At 44.9% G+C, this 19935-nt stretch overlaps 1 protein-coding gene across 2 annotated transcripts in view; it reads left to right on the top strand.

Moving 5' to 3' along the window:
• Pcbd2 (pterin-4 alpha-carbinolamine dehydratase 2) overlaps nucleotides 1-15520 on the top strand; it is a 52126-nt gene extending 36606 nt beyond the window's left edge. For both annotated transcript variants that reach the window (XM_059262255.1, XM_059262256.1), the window contains exons 3-4: nucleotides 13953-14033; nucleotides 15268-15520. In XM_059262255.1, the coding sequence (XP_059118238.1) occupies nucleotides 13953-14033; nucleotides 15268-15363 (177 nt within the window). In that variant the 3' untranslated portion in view covers nucleotides 15364-15520. The remainder of the gene's footprint in view (nucleotides 1-13952; nucleotides 14034-15267) is intronic.
• Nucleotides 15521-19935: the final 4415 nt, after the last annotated feature.

Genomic DNA, 19935 nt, shown 5'->3' with positions numbered 1-19935 from the left:
TTTTTATAGGAAAATCACAGTGTTTTCAGCCAGGACTATTGAAGCCTTTAATTTGACTCCGGTATTTCTCAAATATTATTGCCTGATATATAAAGTATGATTTGCATAAGATATGAAATAATAAACTTTTCAGAACAAAAGGGGGGGATTTCCCCTGTAGCACTTGCATCAGATGGCAGGGTGCCCCTCTATCCTCTTCTGCTTGCTCCTTCCCTGCCTGTGGCTTCACCTGCCCAGACACATGACAGACCGAAGGAGAGCGAACGTCCTTGTTCGTACAGTCAGGAAAACACTTTCCCCAGACATATTGTGACTAGAAAATAAAACCCAAGCTGGAGAAAGCCCTACTGACCCAGCAGCTGAAGTTCACGTAATCTGTGTCTGACGATCGAAGAAAACGGACTGAAAAGTTTATCCTCTTGCGTGCCTCCCCCATCCTTTGCTCTCTTCCGAGTTACGGGGTAATGAACTCAGATGAAAAGTCTATGAACTTTTGATATGGGTTGCTCTTCAGTGTGCCTTGCTAAGTTTATTTGGTCACAAAGAACAAATTTTTTAGCTTAAAAAATTAGTTTGTGCATGATCAAGCCCTATATACAGTGCCCATGGTGGCATGTCATCTGTCTTTATGAGACCTGTCCCATCCCACAGTGAAATTAAGTGATGGGACAGCCTCGGTTTACAGTGATCAGTAGAGGTGTGGAGTTTACTCGGTACGCTAGAAGGAGACATACTCAGAATTCAAAGTTTTCAGGATACAATGGCACTACCCACCCGAGCACTGAGTCTTGATACCAAAAACAAAGTGAATGCTAAGCTTGCTTACTCTCTCTGTGGCTGCGATCCCTGAGGTTTTCCTTTAGCTGTGTAGTAATGCTGTTTGAAACACAAAAACTAGTCCCTTCTTTCAGTCTCCGAGGGTGAGACTTTAGCTCTCCTTAAGCTTCATCATAACAGGTGGTGACAAATCCTGAGTATACTGTGGTTTACTTCAGCTCAGCGTCTGAAGACAAGTGTACGGAGCATCCCATGCGCAGCACTGTGGCGTGCTCTTCCACACACACACATGCACATGCACGCTTGCACACATATTTGACATAACCTCTTTACTGGTTGCTGCCTGCTTGGCACCGTGTCCTGGAACTTGGTTCTGGTAGCTGTTTTTCTTCCAGTTCTGTGCTGTCGCTGGAGCCCTCTGTGGAGTTACCAGGATGTCCACTATTTGGGTGATATATTTTCTTACAGAAAATAAAGGCAAATGTGATAGAAAGTACTTTAAAAATCCAAAAGGGAAATGGACTCCTGGTTTAAAACAAAGTAAAAGAAAGCACATCCGTGGACGTGTGGTTGTTTTGCAGATCTGTTTGTGCCATCAGATGGTTGGTGATGTGAAATGGGAGGGTACAAACTGGACTGGAATGTGTCGTGTGCAGACCTGCAGCATGCATATACTGGACCGACAAATTTGCGTTATTTTCCTTTCAGATATTTGTGACCCTCCTCCCTGTGGATGATAATGGGGGGTGGGTTTTTGTCTGCCTGAGACCCTGTTCTCAGCCTCCACCCTCAGTCATAGGATTTTTAGTTTAACACGTGCTCGTCCCTGTCCCTGGGAAAGAGTGCAGAGGTCCCTGTGGCTTCACCAAGAGGTAAACCTGGACTGTGTCGTCATCGTGGTGTTAGCGGTAGTGGGAGCAGTGCCTTGAAAGCGGTTGGTTGATGGTGAAGAAGGAAAGCCGGCCTGGAGATGTGGCTCACTTGGCACAGTGCTTGCCTTGCCTGAATGAGGCCCTTGGTTTGGTCGCCAGTTTGAATAAACTGGGCATGGTGTGCACACTTGTAACCCTAAGACTAGGGGGATGGATAGAGTAGGGGGTCAGACGATCAAGGTTATCCTCAGTTACAGGAGCTCAAGGCCACCTTGGGATACATGAGACCTGCCCCCCGCCCGCCCCCCAGAAAAAAGCAGCCAGGAGTGGAACCTTGGCATTTGGGAGGCTGAGGCAGCCGGAAGGGTCTGTGAATCAGGAACAGACTGCTATTTTGCATATTATTCAGGTTTTTTTTTTTTTTTAAATGTATTTGGCCTGATACTCTGAGTTCACTTGGTTTGGATGCATAACATTGAAAACAGACACCTTTTCTGTATAAAGTTGAACTTTATGAAATGATGAAAATATCAAGGAGCTTCAAGTTCAGTTCTTGGAGAGATTGCTCAAAGAAAACAGAGTTCTGTGGTAATTTCTGCAACACTTCTCACTTCGTGAGATCCTGAAAACTTAGGAATCAGCTGATGTCAGAGGATCAGGTAAGGACGCCTCTGCTGGGCAGTCCCGAGGACGTTGCGTGGTGATGGTGAGCAGTAGGTACCAGGCAATGGTGTGGCATTAACCACCTCCAGGAAGTGCTTCTCTTGTGGCCTTCTCTTGGGCTGGTTTTGAAGCCAGTGTTTTGTCTGCATTCGTGGAAGAGAACAGTCAGGAAACTGGTGGCACGTGCTAGTTTGAAGAACGCAAAAGTGAGGATTGTGAGAAATCCAAGAAGTGGATAATCAGACCTGGCAGGTGGTCTGCTCAAGAGTAGCCATTGGAGATGTGGGGAATGCAGTTAGGACGAGTGTGTGGAGGAAGTCAGAAAGGGGTGGTATCTTTTTTGGGGGAAGAGCAACGTGGCTAGTATGCCCTTTTTTGGTACAAACCAGATTTTGAGATCTGTCTGAAGACCTCTCACTATGAGCAGAATAGAAGCGAAGGGCCCTTAGGTAGACCACATGTGGAGGGCCTTATGTAGAGCAAACTGCTGCCTTGAGAACCAAGAGCTTCTGTGGGCAGATTCCTGCCAGGGGGAGGCTTCACTGGTGTGGGAACCCAGGCATGCACTACATGAGAGGTCCTGCTTCTGCAGCCTTGCATTTTCTGTTAATGATGTGTTTTGAAGGTGGTGCCATGCTTAGCTAAAGAGCTGCTTTCTTTTTCTAATTGACTGTCCACCAGAAATGGTGATGTTGGAATGAAAAAAATTTTCTTTATTATTATTATTATTATTACCATCATCATTAGTGTGTGTGTGTGTGTGTGTGTGTGTGTGTGTGTAGAAGTGAGCATGCTATCTCCCAGGTGGTATGTTTATATCATCACTAACTAAGAGGACAGTAATACAGCCTGGGGCAAGGAAGAGGGGCTGGCTCTACCTGAGAGCATGAGAAAACCAGTTCAGTTTCAGAACTGGGTTTTCTTGTCCTGAGTTACTGGAAATGTAAGCTCTGTAGCAGATTAGGTAGAGGGCAGGTAGACTGCTGTCCCAGGACTGATGGGGCCTGTATCTGCCCCCAGAAAGATGGAAGCCTGAGGAATGGTCCTCAGGCCTTACACAGACACACACACACACACACATACACACACACACACACACACACACCATACACACTCCCCTACACATACACCATATACACACACCCCATACACACACACCATACACACACACACACACCATACACACCATGCATACACACCATATACACACACCATACACACACTCACCATACTTACATACCCCATACACACATACACCATACACACACACACACACACACACACACACACTCACCATACACACCATGCACACACACCATATACACATACCATACACACACACACACACACACACACACACACACACACACACCCCTGTGCTTGTCAGAAGACTAGTCCCTTGGATGAGCTGCTCACAGATGCCGAGGAAGTCTTCCTGTGGCAATAGCAACTTAAAGGAACAGTTCTCAAGATGTTGCAGGTTTTCTCACATTGCAAAGATAAATTCGTTTCGTTTCCAGGCTGGTCTTGGTTTGGGAAAGAATTTTTCCTTTTTAGCCACAGGTGCTACAGTGTTAAAGCATTGCTGTCTATAACCAGAGGCAATGATTGCTTAGCAGAGTGCCGGGCACAGGGGAGGGTGGTGCACAGAGCGCCCCAGCTTTCCAGGAGGGAGCCCTGCTAAGGAGCTCTGCTGATGTCATGTAGCCGCGACTACTGCAGTCGGAGTTGAACCCAGGTCTCTGATCTGAAACTCTGTAGTTGACTCCTGGGCTCATGTGCAGAGAGAAAAAGCATGAGTAAAATACATCTTTGGCTGGGCCTGTCCCTCACAATTCTGGTCAAGAATATTATGTTGACCCTCAAATTAAGATCTGATGTTTCCTTTGCAGTGACGGGAATAGTGAGCAGTGTTTCCAGTGTGAAAGTTATGGGGAGATGTGTAATCATACTCGGGGGCAGAGAATGTCCTCCCTCTGTGCACCAAGCAATGTTTATGTGATTGATGTCACCAACACCGAGGGAAGGTCCTGTCCCGTGACATGTGCATGCTTGGCAATGATCTTGCCTTGTATTTTGCTTAATAATTTTCATTATTTTTAATTAAAGTTGAAGAAGTGCAGACTCTAGCTGAAATTAAGGTAGGCTGTGTTGCCGGAATCTGGTAATTACTTTAATTGATCACAAGATAGTTTCCTTGATCACCAATTAGAGGAAATTGCCGATCAAGTTTCACGACGTGAAGAAATGCCCAAACTGATTTATGTAATAGTGTTTTCATTTCTAATCAGACATAAATATCGTTTCCTTCCACAGCAATTGTGTTTTTTAAAAGAAGGGTTATAGGCCTACAAACATGAAGGTGATTGGTAAACAATAGAGAGTTCTAATTCATTGAATTAGTGAGGGAAGTATTTAACGGCTTAATGGAGATTGTACTGGTGAAATTACTTGAGAGTACCTGGTGCTCATTTTCTTAGTGGGAGATATGTTCTTTTTTAGTATGTAATTAAAATAGTCTATAATCAAAATATGAAGGCAGCTGATTTGAAGGACATATATCAAAGGGAGCGGTGCTGAGGACTCAGAGGTTCATATTGTCAGTGTGCCCAGAGTTAAGCCTGCGAGCTTCAGTAAGCCATACATGTTGTTAGGACCGAGGCTGTGCTTTAAGTCTGGGGTGCTGTTACGCGTTTCACAGATTGATACGGGATTCCTGTTTTGGTTTTGTGCATCTGATAGTGTTCATGGTTCCACGGAGTGAACTGAAACAAAAGTAACTTTGAGAAAAATTTAAGTTTCCAAAGAGGACTTGATTTGAGGTTCATGGAAAAAACCTTTACTTGCCGATGATTTGGAGATTTCCAAATGACAAACTTCATCGGCCCAATCTGCTCTGATTGTAGTGCTCACATTCCTTGAAATGGCAGAGGGACTTGAGGAGTCATACTTCATCATGCGCTCATGGCTTGTTCACGAAATGTTTGTAATTTGCAATACAGGAAAGACTGAAACTATTATCAGCCATTATATGTTATTTGTTGACCATATGTTTGTTTGAAATGGCCGTGGCTCAGCAGAACACGGCTCATAGACAAACTATGCTGTAAATTGGCACTAAAACCCACCTCAACAGGTAGGCATATGTTAAGAAGTTGACGTGAGCCCAAGTATTTTAATATGAACCATATTACTATACATCGCAGGGTCCTGGCTCCCTTTACAGTGATAACTCTTTCATTTTTGTTCCCAAACTAATTTTTAAAACTAGATCAGATATATTCATTGTGCAGATTCAAAAGGCACTAAGAATGCAGCGAGTTCTTCCTGTTTCTGGCCCTGGTCACTTGACTCCCAGCCAATGCCTCCTGCTGCCACTCACATTGCTCCTGTGTTTCCTGCAGATTGCTTTAAGAGATGAGTGCTCGGAGGAGGCTGGGCATGGCCTGTCCTATCACGCAGCTCACAGACTCGTGTGCATTTCTCATTTCCTGATAGATCTTGGCAGTACCTCCAGGTCACAGGGTAGTTTCTCATCCTTCTTGATGACTGCATCATATTCCTGTGTATAAATGTATCCTAGTCCACACTCTCCTCCAGTTGGTGCTGTATCAAGGTAGGAGAGTATACAAAGTGACCATTGTTGTAACTGTTGTCTGGGTGTCTGCAGCCACACAACACGTGCTGAGAAGTTATGGGCTTGCATGTGTGTTTGAGTGTGTGCATATGTGTACACATATTCATGCATGTGTACGTGAGTGTCTGTGTGAGAGCATGGGCACATGTGTGCTACAGTGCATATGAAGAGGTCAGAGGATGACTTTTAAGGAGTTGGTTCTGGTTTTCACTGTGGTTCCAGGCCTTAAACTCGGGTAGTTAGCTTGTGTGGCATCTTGTTATTACCTGGTCCCTCCCCCCTTTTAAAGACAGCGTCTCACTATGTAGCCCTGACTGACTTGGAACTCAAACTCCCAGAGATCCCCCTGCCTCTGCTCCCAAGTGCTGGGATTAAAGGCATGCACCGCCAAGCCTGGCTTGTGGTTTTGGGTTTTTTTGTTTTTAAATCATTTTATTTTTAATTTTGTGTATATCTGCACATCTGTGTGTAGGTGTCCCCGAGGCTGGAGTCACAGGTGGTTATGAGATGCCTGACTCTCCCGGAAGAACAGACTCAGACTCTTAGCTGCCGAGCCTTCTCTCCATTCCCTTGTTTTGCTTTTTGTTAGCATGTGGCACAGGCTGGCCTCAAGCTGGGGAGCCTCCTGGTTCAGCCTCCTCAGTGTTTGATTATTGGTGTGTGCTACCACACCTAGCAGAGACATTTATATTTGTATATTTTTTGTGAATTTCATATGTGAGTATTTCATCTATATCACCCACTTCCTCCTCTCCATATATATATATATATATGGTTTTTCATATATATATATGGTTTTTCAAGACAGGGTTTCTCTGTGTAGCTTTGCGCCTTTCCTGGAACTCACTTGGTAGCCCAAGCTGGCCTCGAACTCACAGAGATCCACCTGGCTCTGCCTCCCGAGTGCTGGGATTAAAGGCGTGCGCCACCACCGCCCAGCCCTCTATATATTTTTAAAATCTTATAATCTATCTATCTATCTATCTATCTATCTATCTGACATCTGTCTATCTATCTATCTATCTATCTATCTATCTATCTATCTATCTATCTATCTATCTGATATCTATCTATCACCTATCTATCTATCTATCTATCTATCCATCATCTATCTGTCTGTCTGTCTATCATCTATCTATCTATCTATCTGTCTACCTACCTACCTATCTATCTAATGTGTGTGGGTGTTTTGTCTGCAGGTGTGTCTGTGTACCAAGTGTGTGCCTGGTGCCTGAGGAGGTACCAGAAGAGGACGTTGGGTCCCCAGGGATTGGAGTTACAGATGATTGTGAGCCACTGTAGGGGTGCTAGGAATTAAACATGGATCCTCTAGAAGAGCAGCCAGTACTCTTAATCTCCAAGCAATCTTTCTCCAGCCCCATCTAACCACAAACTTTTTTTAAAATGGAGAGTTATTTATTGTAAAAAAACCAGAACTAACCATCAATTCACCCAAACTCCCACAACATTTTAAAGATTTATTCATGGCCAGGTGGTGGTGGTGGTGGTGGTGGTGGTGGTGGTGGTGGTGGTGGTGGTGGTGGTGGCGGCGGCAGTGGTGGCACACGCCTTTAATCCCAGCACTCAGAAGCAGAGGCAGGAGGATCTCTGTGAGTTTGAGGTCAGCCTGGTCTACAGAGCAAGTTCCAGGATATCCAGGACTACACAGAGAAACCGTGTCTCAAAAAAACAAAACAAAACCAAACCAATGAAACAAACAAAAAAGAGGGCTTATTTATTACCGGTAAGATAACCCACCAACTCAAACGTAAATGTTTTACTTGCCTTCTGTTTTCTGCACTTTCTGCCTTGTTAATTTTGAGGCTGTGTTTGTGTAGTACAAATAACTCACAGTTAGTCTTCATTGCTAATGAGCTTTAATTGCTTGGATTTAGGCTGTGCACATTTATTGATTGTTTGGTTTTGTAAAACATGACAGAAGCAGTGTCTACTTACCTTAAATTATATATGAGTAATGCTCTTTAGATGTGGTATTTTGGTGTGTTTTCAAGTTTTATTTATTTTAGTTGTGTTTTCCTGAGTTGGGAATGTTTGTTTTATTTTCAATTTTGAAGGTACTATTACACATACAAGTTTTCATGGCAAATGTAGCCCTTCTCTCCTTGGCGCATTCCCACTACAGGATATCAGAACTCATCATCTACTTTCTCCCCGTCTCTTGCCCTGTTCAGTTCTATTTGATACTGTTTCCTGGCTCCAGTGCTCCCATCTTCTGCCTTTGAAGATCTCTAACACTTGTCTTTCAGCTTTCAACCTGCCTGTGTTTCTCTTCCTGCTCTAGTTGATAACATTTGCTTTGGTTCCTTAACTGCTTACTTGTGCTAAATGGAGTCCTAGAACTTAGTGAACTTATTCTCATCCCCAGTGCCTTTGACAGAGTCTCCCACTTGACTCTCAGTTGTAACCCTCCTTTAATAGTCTCCTCAGAAGGATGGGTGGGAGCTGTTCCCTGAGTTGGTGCATTTCTTTTTATCTAAACAAATTTAAATGTGTGCAAATTCATGTGTGCATGTGTTGTAGGCATGACAGAGCATGAATGTGAAGTTCAGAGGACAACTTGATGGAACCCACTCTCTCTCCTCTGTTTTTATGTGGTTTCTGGGGATGGGACTTAGATTGCCAAGCTTGCATACAAGGACCTTTAACCACTGAACCATCTCTTGACATGAGTTATTGTATTTCTGAAATGTCAGTCCACTGCTTTTATTTATTTGTTTGTTTTGAGACTGGGTCTCACTATGCTATCCCTAGCTGTTCTAGAACTCACAGAAATCCTCCTGCCTCTGTCTCCTGAGCACTGGGATTAACGGTGTGTGCCACCACATCAAGCTATTGCTTTTATTTTTTGAAAAATAGTTTAGTTGAGTATAAAATTCTTACCCTGGTGGCACACGACTTCAATCCCAGCACTCAGGAGGCAGAGGCAGGCAGATCTCTGAGTTCAAGGACAGCCTGGTCTACAGAGCGAGTTCCAGAACAGCCAGGGCTACACAGAGAAACCCTGTCTAGCAAAACAAAAAGAACCCAACAGAACAATTTCTTTCTTTCTTTCTTTTTTTCCCCCAATCTTTGTTTTCAGTTCCATTTCCTAAAGTCTTTGTAGGTTTTGTCCGACTTCCAGTGCTAAATGCCGATATGTGGAGATTTGAATTCAATGGATTTCTTTTCATCCTTATACATGGAATTTCTGACTAAATGATTAAAGGATTTTTAAGACTCCAAGTTTATTAATTTTGCTAAGATGTGGAGACATGGTTGCATCCTTTTTTTTTTTTTTTTTTTTTTAAAATACAGGGTTTCTTTGTGTAGCTCTTGCTGTCATGGAACTAGCTCTGTAGACCAGGCTAGCCTCAAACTCACAGAAATCTGCCTGCCTCTGCCTCCCCAGTTCTGGGTTGAAAGGGGTGTGCCACCACTGCCCGGCTGACATTGTTGTATTATTTATTATTATATTATTATTGTGTGTGCGTGTGAACTTGTGTGTGGAGAACAGAGAATAACTTTGTAGGATGGAGTTTCCCTTTCTACCTCTACACGGATTCTGGGAATGGAACTCCCAAGCTTGGGAGGCAAGAGCCATCTCACTAGCCTCTCTCTGTTTCTTTTACAATTTTTTCCCTTTCAGTTCTGAAGATCAAACCCAGGCCTTCAATACACACCAAGGACAGGTGTGTTCTATCCTGAGCTGCCCTGGCCCCTGGCCCTGTTTACAACTTTTTTTTTGACTGTAGCAATTAAATTTATTTTAGTCTCATATATTTCTTTTCTAATTCCTTGAAGCTCATGTTGGTTTCTTTTTAATTTTATTTATTTTATGTTTATGGGTGCTTTTGCCTGCATGCATGTCTGTGCACCATGTGCATGGCTGGTGCCCAAGGAGGTCAGAGGAGGACATTGATCCTCTGGAACTGGCACTGCCATGTGGGTGCTGGCACTTGAACCCAGATCCTCTGCAAGAGCAGCAGTGTTCTTAACCACTGAGCCACCTTTCCAGCTTGTTGATTTTATTTCACTGCTCATTTCCTTAGTCACACTAGGTTGCTAGTGTAGAAGTAACTGTCTTATTCAATAAGAAACACAGAACCAATGCAAAGAAGAAAGCCAAGAGGTCAGAGCTAAGAGCTAAAAACCTTACTCTTCCTCTCGCGGTGGTCCTACCTCTCCGAAAGAGACCTACTTCCTGTGTGTCTGTCTTTATAAAGACTTTCTGTTCTGCCTTCTCATTGGTTGTAAACCCAACCACATGACCACCTCGTCACTGCCTGTCTGTACAGACCTCCAGGTCTTCTATGGTTGGTATTGAGATTAAAGGCGTGTGTCTCCAATGCTGGATGTATCCTTGAACACACAGAGATCTACCTAGCTCTGCCTACCAAGAGCTGGGATTAAAGGCGTGCACCACCACCACCCAGCTTCTGTGATGGCTTGCTATTAGCTCTGACCCCCTGGCAACTTTATTTATTAACATACAAATAAAATCACGTTTCAGTACAAATAAAATATCACCATATGCTAGTGAGTCTGTTCTGCCACAAGCTTTTCTAGCATTGTTGGGTGGGATGATTTTAGAAGGTCTACGCTCTTAATAACTCTGGGTCATTAGGTCCCAGTTGGAGGCTTGGTAAGCAATGGCTAGGGCTGTAAAAAGGAGTCTTTGAAAGAAGGGCTATGTTCCTGTGTTCTCCTCAGACACAGCCCTCTGGGCGTGCTCCTTCATTGCATTCCACCCTTGCATCTACCCCTTTCCCCTGTTACCCACTCATCGAAACTCCTGTAGCAACAGATCTGATAACCTGGACATGTATTGTTATGGACATTTTCATTGTGTAAGCTCTGAACTAGGTAGGTAATAGATTTCGGTCTGCAAAGTGGAAGGATGCTGTAGGATGTTTTGTTTGTGTTCTGACAAATAAAGCTTGCCTGGAGATCAGAGAAGCAGAGCAGCAGTCACTAGAGACTTCTTACCTCTACAAATCCTCAGACCAACTGGGGGTGAGATCCTGTCTCCAGCTCCATAGTGCCGAGATTAAAGGTATACACCACCGCATGGCTCTGTTTCTCTTTTAGACTGGCTCAATCTTGTGTAGTCCAGGATGGCCTTGAACTCCTGATCTTCCTGCTTCCTCCTCCCAAGTGTTGGGATTAAAGGTATGTGCCACCACTGCCTGTCCTCTGTGGTTAACTAGTGGCTAGATCTGCCCTCTGATCTTCAGGCAAGCTTTATTTGTCAGAACACAAACAAAATATAACACAACAGAAGGAGGCAGATGGGATCGTTTCTTTGCTCTCTGTGGGAAATGTGGTGATATACTGTGTACCCTAATAAAATTTGCCTGAAGATCAGAGAACAGAACAAGCCACTAGATTAAACATAGATGCCAGGCAGTGGTGGCACCTTTAATCCTAGCACCCAGGAGGCAGATATCCATTTGGATCTCTGTCAGTTCAAAACCACCCGGGACTACATGAGATTGACTCAGTCTAGGAGAGAACAGAGCCAGGCAGTGGTGGCACACACCTTTAATCCCAACACTTGGGAGTCACACACCTTTAATCCCAGCACTTGAGATCTCATGCCTTTGTTTGGGAAGCACACACACCTTTAATCCTAGCACAAAGAAGAAAGAGATATGGCTGGGCGGAGAAAGGTCTATAAGGTGTGAGGAGACAGGAATTAAAGGCTTTTTGTCTGAGAATCTTTCAGCTAAGGACTCAGAGGCTTTCAAACGGAGGATTCTTGGAGTTGGCGAGGTGAGGCGTAGCTGTGCTTGTTTCTTTGTCTGTCTGATCTTCAGGCAGATTTTATTAGGGTTCACAATGTATCACCACACACCAGGCAGTAGTGATAGCTTCAAACTCGAAGTCACACAGATGGTTGTGGCTAATCTTGGTGTGTCACAAAACAAAGGGAGTAGACATGAATGTGCGAGAGAAAGATTTGTGAAGGGTGTGTGTGGGGGGAGACAGAGGTGGGCAGGTGGGGGTGAGTGTGGAGGGTGGGGCAGGAGGAGACAGAGGTGGGCAGGTGGGGGTGAGTGTGGAGGGTGGGGGGGGAGGAGACAGAGGTGGGCAGGTGGGGGTGAGTGTGGAGGGTGAGGCAGAGGAGACAGAGGTGGGCAGGTGGGGGTGAGTGTGGAGGGGGGGGGAGGAGACAGAGGTGGGCAGGTGGGGGTGAGTGTGGAGGGTGGGGGGGGGAGGAGACAGAGGTGGGCAGGTGGGGGTGAGTGTGGAGGGTGGGGGGGGAGGAGACAGAGGTGGGCAGGTGGGGGTGAGAGTATGCATTATGTACACTTGTGAGACTGTCTAAGAACAAATTAAAACAGTTAAAAAAGAAAACTAAAGGCTGGATGGACAGCTGCATGGGCAGAGGGTCAGCTTGTGCCCTGCTTCTCAGAGAACCAGAGTTCAGTTTCCATGCAGGCAGTGTACAACCACCTGTGATTCCAGCTTCAAGGTGTACGTATGCACTCAAAAGCACACACATGTATACGTCATTTAAAATTAAATCTTAAAAACTAAGAGAGAGAGAGAGAGAGAGAGAGAGAGAGAGAGAGAGAGAGAGAGAGAGAGCGCGCACATGTGTGCTGGAGAGAGCGAGCTGAGCCTGGAAATCATTTATGGAAGCACATACCTGTACTTCTAGCACTTAACAGTAAATTTGAGGTCAGCCTGGGCTACATGAGATCCTGTCTCAAAACCCAGGGGTGAGTTGGGGGAGAGAAAGAGAAAAAAGAAAAAATGGAGCCTAGGGTCAAACGACAGTTAAGTGGTAGTGTCAGAATTTGAATCCAGAGTCCCAGGTTCGGAAGGCCGGGAGGCCCTTAGCTATACCACCATCCATCACTGAGGGCAACAGTCTTCTACTTTAGCTAATGCTGAGTAAAGATAAGTCACTTTGACAGTAGAAATTCCCACACAGCATTGTTAACTCCGTGTTGGATAATTAAACCAGACTTCCCTATGCTACTTGTACCCTCCGTGGGACCTAGGGTCAGATTTGGAATGAGTAGGGGCAGGAGAGTACTTTGTTTTGCTCTGGATAATTCTGTATATAGCTAAATGGACTTTTCTCTCCCCTTCCTTTTAAAATGTATTACCCGTGACTGACAGTGCACAGGACCAGTCTGGTGTGTGCCCAGTGTAGGTGATCAGTGTGGTCGTGACTGCACTGGCTGGTGGCAGTGTCCACAGCCCTTCATCCTGTCTCCAGCCTCTGGTATGCACTAGAGGGGACCTCTAGTGCGTTCCCTTAGAGGGGTTAGTGTAAAGTAGGATTATCGTCTGCCATCGCCTTCATAAAAATGTGAAAGGACGCAAAAAAGAAAAACGTTTTCCTAAGAATGGTGGCCTTCTGCGTGGTGTCTCTGCTTTCCCTGTGGTATGAGTCCCAGCTGTCCACGTTGTTGGGTGGGGTCCTTGGTTTGTTTCCAGGCTTGTCTTCTGTGGAAGCATACTGTCACCTCAGCTTGGTGGGGCTGTAGCCAGAGGCTCCCCAGCAGGGCTTCTCTTTCAGGCTGCTTGGCGGTGAAGGTAGACCTTCGCTGGCTGTCCCCTGAAGTGTGGGCTGGGACAGCTGTGGGCCTTTCTCCACAGTCTTGCAGCTGATGGCCAGAGCTGCCCATTCACTAAAAACAGAAGGAATGGCTAAGGAGCAAATTGGCTCCCTTGATTTGGGGCAGGTAGACCCAGGGCACTGGGTTGAAGGGAAATTATTGCTGTGCAGTCGGGAGTCCTAGGACAATTAAGCAGTCCAGACAGGTCACTAGGTGACACTCATTTCCTGGTTTGTTTATTTGAGCCAGATTGTTTCTCCACCTAGCAGTCTGCTGCCCTGGTGCCCTGGCCTACAGAGAGCAGTCCTTCCCTTATGACTTTTGAGGCTTCCCCAGCGTCCCAGAGAGCCTATCTGGTGGGGTGGCTCCGGGGTCTCCCAGCTACAGAGTGTAGGGTGGGGCTGGTAATCTGTATTTGGTGTTTTGCAGGCCTTTGGCTTTATGTCCAGGGTTGCCCTACAAGCAGAGAAGATGAATCATCACCCAGAATGGTTCAATGTGTACAACAAGGTAGATGGACCTCTTTCTCTTGGGATCTCTTTAATTTGGGGATTGAAGAAGCCTCTTTATGAATGAGGTGGTGCTGAGAAAGTGTTCTCTTATTCTCTCTCAGAAACCCAGTGTGTGGTTGTTAGCACAGTTCAGGGCCTTCCTGAGAGCAGAACTATAGTTCTTTGCCCTGAGGCTTGTCTTCCAACATTTATTCCAGAGGTTTGGACTTTTCTGAGTTAATCTTGGGTATCAGCCACGAAGATAAAATTTTACTATATTTTTGTGGAGGGATATTTATTTGGAGGGATATATTATTTAAGTCAAGGTCTTCCTGTGTACCCCTGTTTGTCCTGGAACTCACTATGAACACCATGCTGGTGGGAGATCTTCCTGCCTCTGCCTCCCATTTTGTGGGATTACAGGCATGTGTTGCCATGGCCACCTCAGTTACCTGAGACCTCAGAGTTTTAATTTGAAAATAATTTATTAAAAGGAATGGTAGCAAATCAGATAGCATGGCCTTATGTGTCTTGCTGAAATAAATCTCAGAAACTGTCTCTTTGTGGTAAATGTTTATTAAAGAGTTGATCTCTAGAGGATAGACTAAAAAGTTTTAAGGGGTGCAGTGAGAACAGCCACACCCCCAAGAGTGTCTCACCACTTGGGATATCTGTCTAGATTTCTTCAAGGGTTTGTAAATCCTCTCTGAGAAAAAGTACTTCACTGTTGTGATTTAAAAAGAAGCAATTCCTAATTGTCCAGTTCCAGGATGAATGTCTCCTTCCTGGACACTTCTCTTTGCTTTTTAATCTTGTTGAGTGATGTCCCCACCCATGTTTCCTCATTTGGTAGCCTGCTTTTCTACCTCACTCAGGTACTGCCTGATAGGTCGGCTTGCCCTTTCTTAGTGGCCTGAACAGGGTTGGTGTAATTAAAGTTCTGGGAGTTAAAAATGGAGCTTTTGTCTCTGTTCTTTTTTCCCAGGAAACAAGCTTTTCCATGCTGGAAGCTGACTCCCCTTGTCCTCTGGGAGCCTTCCCTCCTGAGTGGCTGTCCCACAAAGCATGTGCAGCCCACACCCCAAGCTGTCTGGGTTTGGGAAATGCAATGTTTATTCATAATGTAGCGTTTTCTAAATCATCTACCTCCAATTCTCAAATATGAATGTTGAGAAATAGATTGATTTCCAAACGACCTAGGGTCTCTCCCACAGGTCTCTCTCAGCTCTGAAAAGCTGCTTTTCTCTTCGTAGGTCCAGATAACTCTCACTTCACATGACTGTGGAGGCTTGACCAAACGAGATGTGAAGCTGGCCCAGTTCATTGAAAACGCTGCTGCTTCTCTGTGATCTCTTTCAAAATGCACATGAAGATCTAACACCTGGCTTGTCTGCAGTGTTTTTGAAGGCCATTTATGTGAATAAATTAAGTCATAAATTAGTTTGTTTTTACATATATACATTTTTGTATAGTTGGTGCTTAAATACAGAACGATTGGAACCCGAAGCCTGAGTTATTTTTTATTACATCTAGTCAGACATACAATAAACACCTGAGTTGTTATTTAAAAATTGAAAGTGTGTGTGTGTGTGTGTGTGTGTGTGTGTGCATACAGCTGCTTATGGAGGCCAGAGGTGCAGGATCCCCTGGAGCTCGAGTCAGGCAGTTGTGGGTTGTCTGATGTGGGTGCTGGAGCTGTACTTAGGGCCTCTGAGGAGCAGTGTGAGCTCTTGACTGCCGAGCCGTCTCTCACCCTGGCCTGGTTTGTTACAGGAATTAAATTTTCAAAGAAATAGAACTTGTACATTTTTTTCTAAACAGGGTCTCACTGTATAGCCAGGCTGGATTTGGATTTTTCTATATAGTCCAGACTGGCCTGGAAAAAAAATGGAATTTTGTTTTTAGATTTATTTATTCTATGTATATGATTTTTTTTTTGTTTTTTTGAGACAGGGTTTCTTTGTATCCTTGGCTGCCCTGAAACTTACTCTGTAGCCCAGGCTGGCCTTGAACTCAGAGATCAGCCTGCATCTGCCTCCTGAGTGCTGGGATTAAAGGCGTGCGCCACCACTGCTCGGTTTTGTATGATGCTTTGCCTGCATGTGTGTCTGTGCACCGTGTTCGTGCCTGGTGCCTGTGGAGGTAAGAAGAGGGCAGTGGATCCCTTGTAACTGGAGTTAGGGACGTTATGAGCTGTCGTGTGGGTGCTGGGAATTGAATCTGGGTCTTCTGCAAGAAGAGAAAGTGTTCTTAACCTCTGAGCCATCTCTCCAGCCCCCAGATGGCATTCTTAAAGGCCATATTGGGGACATTTTGTCACCCAGAAACTAGAGATCAGGACTTTGTAACAGTGCTGGAGAATGGTAGGAAGGGACTCCCCACTGTGAAGATGTGTTCTTAGAGTAATTCTCACAAAGCTAGAGCTGTTTTGGGTTTAGCTGCTTTACTACTTGAATAGTTAATTTTATTACACAAGTTACAAAAATTGGATGACTTATCTTGGTTATGTTTACTTTTTGGACTAGGGGTTGAAGGAGAGGACAAGTGTCTTGTCCATGGCTCCAGTAAGATGTGGCAATTCAAGGACTTCCTGTCATGGTGATGGCCCCCTCTCCATTATTGGGCTTTAATGAATTGAGAAAGAACTAAGAGCCGTATGTTTTCACAGTGTGTGTTGTCACCGGTGAACTGAGTGCCTGACTTAGTCTCTACTGAAGATCATCTCTGTAAGGACCTCACTCCACAGGCCTGAAGAGCAATCCTATTCGGAGCAAAAACCTTTACTGCCCCACCATGCCACTGCTGCTACAACATGAGGAACCTGTGTGGTCACGTGATAAGGTCCGAGCTCCCCCAAACCAATTCCTGGCCGGTTCAGTTAGCTATGCCTTAGTTGCTTTCTCATTGCGAACAAATGTCCTAAAGAAAGCGGCTTAAAGGAGGAGGAGGGTTTATCCTCTGAGGCTCTCCATTAGCGGCTACAGTCCATCAAGGCGGGAAAAGGTGGCCGCAGGTATGTGAACTGGTCACATTGCATCTGTAGTCAAGAACCTATGGGATGGTGCTTAGGTGGGCCCCCTCTTCTCAGTTAGCCCCCAGACACACCCAGAGGTGTGTCTCCTGGTCAACCTGACACAGCATACTACCACCCCATTTTGTTTTAAATTAATTTTGGCGTCATATACAATGTAGCAATTAGTGTTTGCTAATTTTTGTTTGTATTTTCAAGACAGGATATCCTGTATCTCCGGCTCACCTCCTTGCTGTGGGATGTTCTGTATGTTAAATGTGTTGCTCTGATTGGTTAATAAATAAAACACTGATTGGCCAGTAGCCAGGCAGGAAGCATAGGCAGGACAAGGAGAGAATAAAATTGTGGGAACAGGAAGGCTGAGGCAGAGAGACACTGCCAGCCGCCGTCATGACAAGCGAGATGTAAGGTACCAGTAAGCCACGAGCCATGTGGCAACTTATAGACTAATAGAAATGGGTTAGTTTAAGATAGAAGAACTAGATAACAAGAAGCCTGCCATGGCCATACAGTTTAGAAAAAATATAAGTCTCTGTGTTTTTACTTGGTTGGGATCTAAGCAGCTGTGGGACTGGTGGGTGAGAGAGATTTGTCCTGACCGTGGGCCAGGCAGGACTGGAGAAAACTCTAGCTACACCTTCTCTCTTTAAAAAATTTATTTTTAATTTGTGTGTATGTGCCTGCATGAGTTTATGTGTGCCATGTGCATGCAGGTACCCAGAGAGGCAGGAGGGTATTGGATCTTCTGAAACTGCAGTTACAGGTGGCTGTGAGCCACCAAACATGGATTCTGGGAATCAAACATAGGTCTTCTGCAAGAATAGTAAGTACTCTTAAAGCCTGAGCCATCTCTCTAGTCCCCAAAGGAATGGTTTTCTCATGGCATCTTCATACATGTTATACTTGGTGGGAACATGGAATTTAGGGTAACTTAAGTCTGTGTTCCTGGGTCATAGTCATGCAGAATGGCTCCATAATAAATGACCTCTTATTTCCTTTTGAAGGTGAGATCCATGTTTGTTTGTTTTTGCATTGACAAAGGTTATAGTTAAGTAAAAAAGAAGCCTGCGGTGGTGGCACATGTCTTTAATCCCAGCACTTGGGAGGCAGAGGCAGGCGGATCTCTGTGAGTCCAAGGCCAGCCTGGTCTACAGAGCGAGATCCAGGAGAGGCATCAAAACTACACAGAGAAACCCTGTCTCGAAAAACCAAAAAAAAAAAAAAAAAAAAAAAAAAAAAAAAAAAAAAAAGTAAAAAGAAGAGAAAAGGACGAGAGAAAGAAGATGGAGGACTAAGAGGAGGAGCCTGCAAGACTCATGACTGGAGGGTATGGTAAAGAAGGCCTAATAGCACACTGTGGGGGGAGACACGGGGGGGGGAGACATGGGCAGGAGAGACACGGGGGGGGGGAGGCAGGGGGAGACAGGGGGTGGGGGAGACGGGGGAGACGAGGGAGGGAGACATGGGTGGGGGAGACACAGGGTGGGGGAGACATGGGTGGGGAGACATGGGGGGGGACACACGGACGGACACATGGACCATGACACATAAGCATGGTCCTAAAACCTAACCCAGAAGAACACAAAGACCATTGTGAGACATATATGCAAACCAGAAATTAAATATTAGGAGCCAAGAGAAAAAATACTAATGGGTGAAGTTTTCAGATCCTTTTGGCTCTAGCTCAGTGGTTCTCAACCTTCCTAATGCAGAGACCCTTTTAGGCAGTTCTCACGTTGTGGTGACCCCCAACCATAAAATTATTTTTGTTGCTACTTTGTATTTTGCTACTACTATGAATCATAATGTAAATATCTGATATGCAGGACAGTCTTAGGCAACTCCTATACAAGGGTTGCTGTGGGATGTCTTTCTGTACACTGTGAATATGTGTTGTTCCCATTGGTTAATAAATAAGCTGCTTTGTCCTATGGCAAGGCAGCTTAGAAGCAGGCTGGAAATCCAAGGAGAGAGACAGGAAAGAGAAAAGCGGAGTCCAGGGAGACATCAGCACCACCAGGAGAAGCGAGATGTGAAAATACCGGTAAGCCATGGCCACATGGCAACTTATAGATATTAATAGAAATGGGTCAAGTTATAAGAGCTAGCTAGAGAGAAGCCTGCCATAGGCCATGCAGTTTGTAAATAATGTAAGCCTCTGTGTGTTTACTTGGGACCAAGCAGCTGTGGGAGGCAGGTGGGAGAGATTCATCCTGACTGCAGGGCCAGGCAAGACAGGAAGAAATTAATGGCTACAAAGGGTCACTGGACCCCAAAGGGGTCATAACCCACAGGTTGAGAATCACTGCTCTAGATGATTCCACATGGTGCTGTGTGGGTAAAGAGAGAAGGCATGGTTTCAACAAAGCTGTAGTGTTCCTGGGTTTTTGGTGTATGGTGCAGGGAGGTTATAAGTCCTTGGACCCCGCACTCCATCTTGGCTCTTCTGGTTCTTCAGATCTGGTGTGTGTAAGAACATCACTTCACTTGCAGCTACCAAATACTTTTTAAAGCTTTTCTTTTTTTTTTTTTTGTTTGCTGTTTTAATCCACAGGTAATTAGGTGGAGCTAGGCATGGCACACACCTATAACCCCAGCACACTGCATTGAGCAGGAAGGGCTGTATATAGGAGAGGAGTTCAAGGTCATTCTCTGCTACATAGGAAGTTTTGGAACAGCATGGGCTATATCAGACTGGGTCAGAAAACCAAATTAAAAAATTGTGTATCATTATGAGACACAGTGTGATGTTCTAGTGCATGTGTATATTGTGCATTGACCAACTCGGGGTACTAATCTCAAATATTTACCATCTTGGGATCTGATTTGAAGTCCTCTCCTCTATTTTTATTGCATGACACAATATTGTTGATTATAACCACCAGGACTT

This window comes from Peromyscus eremicus, chromosome 5 (genome assembly GCF_949786415.1).
Source record: "Peromyscus eremicus chromosome 5, PerEre_H2_v1, whole genome shotgun sequence".
In the NCBI taxonomy this organism is placed as follows: Eukaryota; Metazoa; Chordata; class Mammalia; order Rodentia; family Cricetidae; genus Peromyscus; species Peromyscus eremicus.
Note: the sequence above shows the minus strand (reverse complement) of the source record. Positions and strands in the feature narration are given on the sequence as shown.